At 38.4% G+C, this 11,467-nt stretch overlaps 1 protein-coding gene across 1 annotated transcript in view; it reads left to right on the plus strand.

The window, feature by feature from the left end:
• LOC306866328 (POC1 centriolar protein homolog B-like) overlaps positions 1–11,178 on the plus strand; it is a 40,774-nt gene extending 29,596 nt beyond the window's left edge. The window contains exons 11-12 of the mRNA XM_079411443.1: positions 10,125–10,340; positions 10,604–11,178. Coding sequence (XP_079267569.1) covers positions 10,125–10,340; positions 10,604–10,741 — 354 coding nt within the window. The 3' untranslated portion in view covers positions 10,742–11,178. The remainder of the gene's footprint in view (positions 1–10,124; positions 10,341–10,603) is intronic.
• Positions 11,179–11,467: the final 289 nt, after the last annotated feature.

The raw sequence follows: 11,467 nt of genomic DNA on the forward strand, positions 1-11,467 counted from the left end.
CGAAAGGAATCGGAATCGAGAATCGGAATTGCTCAAATTCAAATGATACCCAACCCTACATTTTAATCCGTTCTATTTGTCACACTAAGTGACATTTAAGATATGGTATATTGGCTGTAATTTAGCCAGAACATAGGAGCATATTTTGTCATAACCAGGCCATATTAAACAATGTTTGCCACTTTTATCATAATGTTTGACAATCAGACTCTGGCTTGTCATATAAGCTTAGTCCCACTTTCTTTTCACAGATTTTAAGAGATTTTTATATGACAGCACCATTAACACCATTAGATCTCCCACTGCCACTTATGTTTGCATAATGTGCCACGTGTACAGCACACCGCCTTTTTGTGTCAAACATTTTTACAGCATGGTAGGACATCATGTTCTCATTTAACCTTGTGCAAGTGTTTTCTTATCGTTTTTCTCCCACGCATAAAACAGCATTTGATTGTGAGGCCACAAAAAGCAGAGAAGAGGATGTGGACTCTCTCTCTTGGTGTGAACAGTTTCCCGATGAGGGTTGGATCCAGCACGTCTCAATGAGGTGTCAGTTGGCTGGGTGATATCTCCTGCTGATAGCAGAGCTTTTACAGGCAGTGGGCTGTTGACCCTGGTGTTAATCATTGGCTGTAAGATCAGTAGGGTTGAGCATTAAATCCAAGATAAGCACGGTGCTTTGGTGCTCATTGGACAGCTAGTGTTTTTTTTTTTTTTTTTTTTTTGTATTGCAGTTCGGAATTTCCAATACTATTGGACTTTGGCTCTTATTTTTTTTCGCCCTTTGCTTATGCAGTCTGAATGATATGTGATATGGTTATCAGCATGTGTTTGCTTATATAACCTATATTTTTGTATGAATGGTTTGGTTATTGGTACCAATTTGGCTTCTGCTTTTCAGTGTGATTTGTAGAAGTTCCTGAGTATAGTAGTAAATGTAGGTGAATGACTTTATGTAAGGTCAAAACGTTATTGGATGCGTAATAGTTTTTGTTTTTTGCCACTATTTTGCCAGTTTTATTGATAATGACAGAGGACAGGAAATGATGAGGAGGAAGACAGGATAACAAAGGCTTTATTTTTTTCACTGAGGTGATACGATCCCTATGTAATAAATTACAATAAATTATCCATTTTAAATTAAATTGATGTCAAAGTTAAATTATACAGTGTGTGTATTTAATTTTTTTCTTATATACTGTGTAATTGTTATATTTTAGATATTTTATGAGAAAAATCTCTCATGTATATTTTTTTTAGTCAGATATGTCATGTATTATTTCTATGTAAATGTGTCAGTTTTAATTCATTAAAATAATTTACATTTTATATATCAATTTTATTTTATGACTGCATTGTATTTATGATTTCTCTATCCCGGTTATCATGACTTACTTATCCCTTCTTCCTCTTTAACTTCTGGGCAGATAGCAAAAGATAGACGTGGCGACAGGAAGGGTAGTTTAGCACAGGAAGCTAAACGCATCATAAAAGCAGTCCGTGCAACTCCTGAGGCATTTTTCCAAGTCTTCTTTAACCATACAGTAGCTTTGAGTGAGACAGACTGAAGGATAAATTGTTAATAACTTTTCTTCGAATCCAGATAATTGTAAACTGTTGTGAACCGATTGATTCAGTGGGTTGAATTCAAGATCTGAATCAGACTGTTTAGTGAACGAATAATTCAGACTCAAGCTCACCATACCTCTCTCTGTTTTCCCCATTCCTGCATGGCCCACATCCACAGTGCTCTTAGCTAGCGGAAGGCAGTAATAATCAATTACCCACAGGGAGAACTGTGACATCAGTTACTCAAAGACAGCCGAATTTAATTTCCTGCCCTCCATCCGCCGCGTAATGTCATGTTAATGGTTTCCTGTTCTGAAACATTACGGTTGCCAAAATGAGCATCATTTTGTATCTGCTACAAACAGCACCAATGTGAGCTGACCTGAGCCAAACACACACTTTGCTCTTCCATGGATTATATTTAGGCTGGAGAGGTTACACTTTATGCTGCCTTTGCGGCTTTCTGTTTTTTCTGTTTATTCTCTTTATTACATTGATTATGTAGCATTGGCAGCGTTGCAACAGCATTGTTGCAATGTTGCTGCAATGTTATGTTTTCTATGACCATTTGTATTTTCTGTCAGCTTTTTAGATTCAGAAACACCACTGTCTGATTCATGAAGTAATTTGTCTTTTGAGTTAGCAAAACATTAGTAAGTTTCATTCTGAATAAAGTAGAAACATAATCTGAATTAATCAATCAAAAAGAAGGCTAGTTGTAGCATTTAGCATATTTTTGTTTTGTATTGGGGTGGGCGATATATATACCAATAGACGAACTGGTAGAAATTTGTTGGTAGAGATTTTGGGCTATTGTCTCTATCATAGTTACATGCTCACGTGACGTTGCTGTGATACGTGGTCACGGAAACTAATCATTTACATGTGTTTTTAAGCTTTGCGGTTTAAAACAAAGCCGTTGAAACGCAATCAGCAGCGAAAGAGAACTCATTTTGCTGTATGTGCATGCTGTCAGAGAGACATACACATGAAGACGGTGCTAATAAAGCGCGAGAGTATTGGACAGAGTTATTTTGCAGTTAATCAAATAACAAAAGAGAAAAAAATCTCACTGCTCTTGACTAAATCACTTTTATAACTTTAAAAAGAAGAAATATATTTATCTAAATATATATTATAAATATATTATATTTAAATATAGGGAAAGGGGGAAAGGGAAGTGGTGTGTGGCCAAGTATGGTGACGCATACTCGGAATTTGTGCTCTGCATTTAACCCATCCAAGTGCACACACAGCAGTGAACACACACCCAGAGCAGTGGGCAGCCAATGCTGCGGCGGCCGGGGATATATAAATATATATTTGATTCACAAAGTGAAGAATATGCCGTTTTTATACATTTGATCACTTTTATACCACGCATGTAGCATTTCTTAATTGTTCTACTATAGTTTGTTTGTCCTATTGCTTGTAATTGCTTGTAGTTTTTTTTTTTTTTTTTTTTGCTGACTGTTTACTTGTCTTCATTGAGCATTGAGTTTTTGTTTTCTTTTTAATTTAGGCTAGTATTAGTTTTTTTTGTGATGTTGACACTGGTGACATGAATCCATGCCATTTATATGGTATTGAAAATTTTTATAATAAAATCCTTATTTAAAGCAAAAATAACTATATTGTGATATTGTTACTGTGAAATAAAATTACTCAATATAAGATTTTGGTCATATTGCCCACTCCTAGCTTGTACTATACCCAGCTACTTTGTGTAAAGGATCATTTATAGCTTAGCTAGCTTCATTTTCTGAGTTTGGCAAACACTGAGGCCGACTATGTGTCATGCAAAGTCTGTTTTTAAGATCTATATTTTTATCCACTCCTACAGTGGCATTTTACCCGAGGATAGTAAACGAATTTCTGTTTGTGTCTTTTATGGCAAATTAAAATTAAAACCTTCAAGACTTAACCTTCAGTTTTCTCGAAGTGACTCATCTTTGCCTACTCCGAGGGGCTAAATTTCCATCTACACATCCTCAGTTGACACCACCACCACCTACAACGCAGCTTGTATGTTTAACCTTGCCTGCATTCCAGGCAACAGGGCGCAAACAGTAACAAAAAAGGATCCACATCCCAGACAAAACAAGTGTTTCAGGTGGCATGCAACAAACTTCGGTCGCTCTCGCGAGCTTATTTAATGCTGAATGTTTCCTTCACGACCCTACCTAGTGTAAAATGAATGGAGGTGTTTGAATGCTGTAGAACGTGCTGGATGGGGAAATGATGGACGTGGTTTCCAAGAACTGGGTCGCTTTACTGTACTTTTCATATTCTTTGTGGAAAAAAGCAAAGCTACAGTATCAGCAAAGCTAAAAGGGATTCTCAGGCTTAGATCAAGTTTAAGTATTAATTCTTTCAAAGGAAAACGGTAAAAACTTTGGGATCAGTAAAATATTTTTCTTTTGCAAGAAATAAAGACACTTCAGCTGCTTTAAAATGCTGTTCTTTTGATCTTTCTATAGCTCATTTTTAGTCCATCTCCTATCCTAAAAAGTCTCCTAAACTAAAATGAGCTCCTAAAACTTACTGCCAGATTCTGGAAGATAAATTCTTCAAACAGTGGTACAAGAGGATGTGATGCTGGTTCCTCAAGAGTCACTCAAAACTTATCTGTTCATAAAGCCTATGAAAAATCAGTCTTAATGTATTTCACAACACTTCAGCATGTAATTCTTATTTAAGTGAGGGTCATTTTTTTTTAGGATTTTTAACCCAAGCAAAGTCCCTGAGAACCTGACACATTGCACTTCTGGAAACTCCAGTAAGTTGCAGTTCTGGAAAATGGTAGTGCTGGAGACTAAATGGTTCCTGATAGTTCCTCGCCTAATTCTTCACCTTAATTCTTATTTCTTTTGCAGTTAACGTGTCTTTTCTTCTCCACCTGTTTTTTCTGACTCTGCTGACCCAATGAGCATTTTGCTGCCCAATGGTCATGCCCTAGCTTTGCAAATTCTATTATTGCATTAGCATTGCATCCTTCTCATGGGCATTTAATAATTTTTTACTTTTAGTCTGAATTAAATCTTTTTTTTTGGCTCATTTTATCTGTAAAAGAAAACTTGCCTAATAATTCAGCACACAGTGTATATATATATTATAACCACTTTTATTATTATCAGTAATAATGATTTATTTACCACTTTTTTGATTAAGAGAGTTTATTAGGTTATTGATGTTCTTTTGATGTTTACGACTGCCTTTACGTCAATGTCACCTAACCTTCTTGATGCCCAATCACCACAAGGACATGCCCTCCATTATATCTGATGAACATGTATTTCCTATAGACGTAATTTTCACTTTCCATACGTTTTGGTTTTGATTCCTTCAACCTGATTTTGGAGTGCTTGGAACCATTTATGTGTGTGCGCAAATGCGCCTGATGACTCATCCAGTCTGTGGGATCTGAAACTGTGCCTCCGATAGGAATTGGGTCAGAACGCAGCATTCGTTATCCCTCTTTGCCCGTATTTGTAGAGGGATCCCCCTTTTCTTCAAACGAGGGCTGTTGATTTGAGTTCCTCCAGTCTAATTTATGCTTTCAATTCTAATTTAATGAATTACAAAGAATCCTCTAATGATATTACATCATTCTGTCTGATTGTTTTTAAATCCATTGTTTTTATTCCAGATTGATGAAGCCGGTTCGTCAGTGCAGCCTGGTTTGCATAAGCGAGTTATATCATATCCTGTGGACTTGGCATTTAGTGGTTTCAGGTCACTGGCAGTTTTGCCACTCATTGTGAACGCAGAGCGGATGAGAGGGTACTGACAGTGATCTGCAGGTATTATTGCAGTGTTTGGTTTTGTGTTGTTCTCAATGAGGGCGTAAACTTCAGTCACAATCGAAATGTGCCATAACCACTTAGTCACAGAATGGTTATAAAATGCTGCAGTTTTGTGGTATCTCTGAAAACGGATATTTATCTACCCTGAAGCCAACGTGTAAGCGAGTGAAGAGTGGTTTGATACGAGAACAGACGGAGAGGGAAAAAGGAAGCATCGTCTTCCCCTACCATAGCGTGTGGGAGCCATCTTTGATATTCCAGTTTTTAAGTACGGCTTTGTGGTTTCTATCTTTTCATCTGGAAGACTAACCAAAAAGCTCTGCTTTTGAAGCCCAGGGTCAGGGTTTGCGTGTGTGTGTTCATCTCGAAAGTGTGTGTTCCTCATTTAGGGACAAAGAGCCCATTTCCTTAGTATCGATGCACACCATAGCAAAAGCGGGTCCTCTTTGGGCTTCACCCGTCACCTGACTCATGGTGCTGCAGACAGCTGTGGTCTCGGTCCCCTGACAGGATGTGGCCTGCATTCAGAAGTGACAAGTGTTGGTTTCACTTTTCCACTAGTCCAGCCAGCATGAGGGGTCAAATACACCGTATCATAAAGAAGCGTCAGAGTTGGCTGGCAAAAATAGCCGGCATCGTAATCATTGAAATAGGACATGTGCAAATATGATAACATGACATAGCGGTGCAGTGATTTTAAACTATGATGGACTATCCAGACTGTAATGCAACAGGCTTATCATTCACTGGCTTAAATGTGTGTATGTGTGTGTGTGTGTGTATGTATATGTATATATATTCAATATATGCAAATAATATTCTCTGTAATATTCTAAAAGTGTACAATGTGCATACATTTTATACATTTTTATTACTTTGTGTGTATTTATATTTTAATATATAAATAATTGTATTTTTTATTAATTTTAAATTATTTGTATTGAGCATTAAGAGTGTTTTAGGTTTAAAAAAAGAATTAAATTTAAAATAATAGTCTATTTATCTACTACATGAGCATAGGGAAAAATATTTACTTAAAAATACTGAACAACAGCATTGGTTTTGAATATGAAATCAGTCTAAGTTGAATCTTAAATATTTATTGAGGCACATTTCAGGTTCTGTTTCGGATTCACAGATTATCTCACAAATTGTGCTAGTGAAATGGTGAAATAAGTGGGTTTAGCTCTCATTTCCTTCCCAACTTTAATACTATCAACCCTGTTAATAGTGCAGGAAGCACTGGATATGTGCACGCTAATATGAAACTTAATCCGTCCCGCGACTGGAGCCAGATACTAGCTTAAACCCCATTAGCCAGCCTTCAGCAGAAACTTAACGGCAGAAACCAACCTCTGATCCACAGAAAGACTGTTAAAGGAAAGAGAGATGGAGTAGGAGTACTGAAAATGACTTAGGGGTATGAAAAGGCTAGCAGGTCAAATAGCCAATGCCTCTTTTGATGGCAATAAACATTTCCTTGTACAAGAAAGCTCACTTTAATGATATTACATGGCGTCCTGTGACAAGGAAAATCTTCTATCTTCTGGAAAATCTTCTATCTTCTATCAGACTAGATCAGTCAGTGGTTTAGTGGCAGTGAGAGGAGGTGTATGATTTTTAAAAATAAAAACTAACCATTTTAGGACAAGCTTGGGTTACATCAAATGATTTGACATTTCTCTCACCGGCACGGACACATCGTTCTAATATTAGCGCTAATGAGGAGCCAATATTGTTGTGAGGAGACCGTTGAGAAGGTGTCTTCCCATTTCTTAATGAGTATCCGACCAGACGCGACTTCAGCAGCTGCTCTGATCTTGTCAAGTATCCAGTCATTATGCTCCATTTCCCAGGTGTTCAATGAAGAACAGTGTAATATTTCAAAGGGTTGTTGGGGGTTTTGGTGTTGTTGAGGGAGCTCATAAATATTCCCAATGGCCCAGTGAAGTACCTGCTTAGCGGCCAGCAAGCCTGTTGACATAAATTATATCAGCGCTGGCATAAAGACCCTCGGTTTTGGCCTCGGAGCTGAATGAATATGTATGAAATGTAATGACCCACCTGTGCCCACTTCAAACTTCAGACTGCAACACTGTTTTTGGCTGAACACAACAGTTGTTAATAAGGTGCACGTTCTCTTCACATATCGCTTGCACTGCCACCAAGGGAACGGAATGAGTGTAACTCTTTGCGAGCAACCACAGGTACGCTGTTGTCATGGCAACTGGTGAAGCAATCAGGAAGAGGACACCCATTCACCCTGCAAAACAGACTAGTTTCTTGGCCAACCAGAGCTCATTGAGTAAGAAACACTTGGCCAAATCGGATCTTTCTGTTTTGGTAAGGCAGCGTTATGTGCGCTTAAATATGACAAAACAAAGCTGTTGAAAGTTCCCTCTGATTTTTCCTAGAAAGTCCTAGAAAAATCATATGTGATATTCTTATGCAATAAACTTATATGGTCTGTGTCCATACTATACTACTACTTGATTCTTTTGAACGAGTCGAAAACATAGCATCACTAGGTGCACTTCCATTACAGATTTGCGCAAAACTTTTGCAATATTTCATAAATGTCGATAAAAAAACTACTGCGAAATGGCAGCTGGTATAAATACAAGCAGTGACTGGAGTGGCCGTCGTGTTGGAGCCGTAATGCGCTGCAGATGTGTGCAGTGTAAATAAGGAGTTACGGCATATGCCGTTAAATAAGCATTAATGGCAAAGAAAGCCCCTTATACTCGAGAGCGGCCACGTATTGGGTGTTTCTTGGAGGTGATCGTACTTTAAAGAATGATTATGTGACTTTTACGTACGCCAAGTGAGCTGTAAATAAAAAAACTCCATTGCAGTTTTGCGAAATATTCTTTTTTCAAATTGCCTAAAAACGACCTCATGTGACCGTATAAACTTTTCTTGTTGTATACTGGAGTTTGTACAACATTGACATGTTTCCATTTGGTGTATTTTCAATTCGCAATTTCAATTCGCACAATTTGAAGGGCAATGGAAACGCTACTACTGACTGGTTGTAGTTAAAGGTGCACATTAGTAGTTTTGCCAGGAACATTTTATTTAAAATAATACAACTTAATTTAATAAAAAAATTTTTTTTTTTTTTTTTCACTTTTGAAGGAGTAATTATTTAAAAAATATTAGACAAAGGCTTAATATACCGTTAAGGCTAGTTATTATATTGCATTTTTGTCACCTAAAAGTGTCTTAAATTTATTTTACATTTAAATTATCTCGTTATTTGCCAATGAAAGGGCATTTTTTCCAAACATTTAATGTTTACTAGTACTAAAATTATCGTTGAAGTTATCGTTGATGTTACATATGTTATAGTTAACAATTCGTCCATACAATGAAATCTAAGCATTTTTTCTTTGAATAATAAAATAATTGTTTTATTCGGCATGTAATTAAACTGCACCCTATCTTTGCAATTGCATGATCTGTTGGGAAAAATTCATCATACATGTTTTATAAAAAAAAAAAAAAGAAATTTTTTAATCAAAATATCATAACTCGATGTTCTGGTGAAAACAGTATGCTTCTTTCTGGTGGCACATTCATCTGGCTTTATTTTTGAGTGCAACGGCTTCATCTCAAAACACAATCAAGTACCGGTGGGAACCAAATCCCACCCTATGCTTTTTCTTTTACAATAATCCACTGCACTCAGATGAACATCAGAATACAGAACAAAAGACTTGTCACTACTTCCGTTTTATCACAACTTTACTGGAACTATAAAGTGGGATCGATCGTAGGAAGCTGAGCCAGAACTTTTATGATTCACATCCGTAGTTAGTCCCAAAGTTTCCTGGTTTGAACCTTAACATCATGAAAACGCGTAGATCCTCACCTTCCAATGATTTTTACAAATGACACGTCACTGCTACTAGCACAGACAATATTTTCCAAGCGCTGTTTTCCACAATGTTACAGAATACACAGGTCTGAGCGTGAAGCGTGTAAATGAGGCTAGCAGATGTTGCCCAAATGTGGCTGGTGGGTGCCGGAGGACCCCAGAATGGACCCTTCCACACACTGACATCTTTTTCACCTCCTCCCCTCCCTTCCTAGGCCGTGATGCTGTCTCTCAGCCCTGCGCTTTGAAGTCATGACGCTACACAGGAAGTAAGGGGCTGCAATCGATTTTCTTCCCGCGTTAGGGCAGGAATGTATGACCCTCCCCTCCTCCTCATCATTTTGTGTCTCTGTTCAGGAAAGGTCCACGAAACAGGATTCAATCTCGGGACACCTGAAGCGCTACTGAGTCATTTATCGGGGCACTGCCCATGAGGCTATCGCCACCAACCATGCACTGAAATATTGGCAAGTGAAAATATTGAGGTGAAACTGAAAAACAAAACAAAAATCAGTTTCGGCCAAAATAGTTTTGGAGAGCCGAAGTCATTGACCAAAGATAAAGCATTTTTGTGCATTACTAAATACAATGAAAGTGAATGGAGGCCAATGTTTTTGAGCTCCAAAAACCACAAAAAGTAAGCTAAAAGTAGTCTTTAAATGTCCTGTGAAGCCAAAAAATAGCTTTGAGCGAGGATCAGGCTAAAAATGTTACCTATTTTTAGGTGTTGATTGTTAAAAGAGCACCTGGGACATTCTGCTAAACATCTCTTTTTGTGTTCCACAGAAGAGAGAATGTCATACAGATTTGGACTATCATGAGTAAATCATAACCAATCTTTTAGTTTTGGTTCTCTCATTCCTTAGGATGTAAGAAACCATGACAGTGCAACAAGCGGCAGAGATCGGCCCATCTCAGGTCTAGGTCGAACTCATACGCGACACCGAGAAGAGGAGGATGAAGACCAAGAAGAAAGGTTTGCTGGTGGCATGACAGCATCTAGAGAGGAGCGCTCTGGTATCCCATCAAGCCTTACTAGCACTCTGGAGAGCATTGTGCAGCAGTTGGACATCCTGACCCAGGTGAACCACTTTAAGTCATCTTAGTCCTGTTTTTCTAGATCTACAGAGCAAATCAGATCAGATGTAGGTTGTTTCTATAGTCAAATCCAGTCATTCCATTCTGGAATGTCAAGTAAGGGTGAAAGATTTCCATGTATATTTCACAAATTAACTGCATTGAAAGTGATTTCTGTGTGAGCTGTGCTTTGCTACACTATTGACAATAAATCCTTTTTGGCCATGAAATGTGAACACAACTTTAACTGTTGGTTCTCTTCTCTCAGACCGTTGCTGTCCTTGAGGAGCGTCTTACTCTGACCGAACACAAACTGAGGACATGCTTGGACAACCAGGTCCTGCTTCTGCAACAGACGCAGCAAGTGGACAGATCAGACGAGGAAGCAGAGGGGCCGTCTGTGTGAAGGATACCCAACCCCGGTGGTCCTCACTTCAGTGGTACCTTCCTCTGGCCTGGGGGGGCACGCCAAATCCCTTTTTTTTTTCATTTTAACTTAAAGACATCCAGCTGTGTCATTCCGAATGAGAACATTGGACTTGACAATGCAAAAAAAAAAAAAAAGGACACGATGAAAAGATACAAAGCATGATGAGGGAGGGGCTGGAGGGGATTTGAGGGATCATACAGCATTCTCACCCAAAAAAAAATCATGGTAAGAGGACAGCTGCAGCTAAGACAACATCCCAGTCAACATCCCTGTCATGTTTTGACAGCAGCAAGCAAGACATATCAGGAAAGAGACTGACAGAACAGACAAACATGCATAGATTTTTACAGTATCCAGATTGGGTTGTGTCAGCTGCATCACATGTATTATGTAAATATAGACTACTATGAATGAATTACAGTCTCTGGTTTGATTAAGTCCCAGGCAGCATGAATGGTTTGTGCATGTAAGGCCGATTAAGTGTCCTCAGAGACACTTTGTTTACAGCCTTGTTTACTCTTTCTTAATCAGCCGCAGCCTTGTGGCTTTCCACTGGGTGGAGGTCAGACGGAAGCAGGGAGCCAATCGAGAGAAGGGCCCAGCAGTTCTTGTTTGCTTTTTTGCATACCGCATCTTTCTGTGTGTGGCAGCTCTGCTAAACTCTTCCTGACAGTCTTACATAAAAACAATGCATCAAAACGG

Source organism: Barbus barbus (genome assembly GCF_936440315.1).
Source record: "Barbus barbus genome assembly, chromosome: 48".
Lineage (NCBI taxonomy): Eukaryota > Metazoa > Chordata > Actinopteri > Cypriniformes > Cyprinidae > Barbus > Barbus barbus.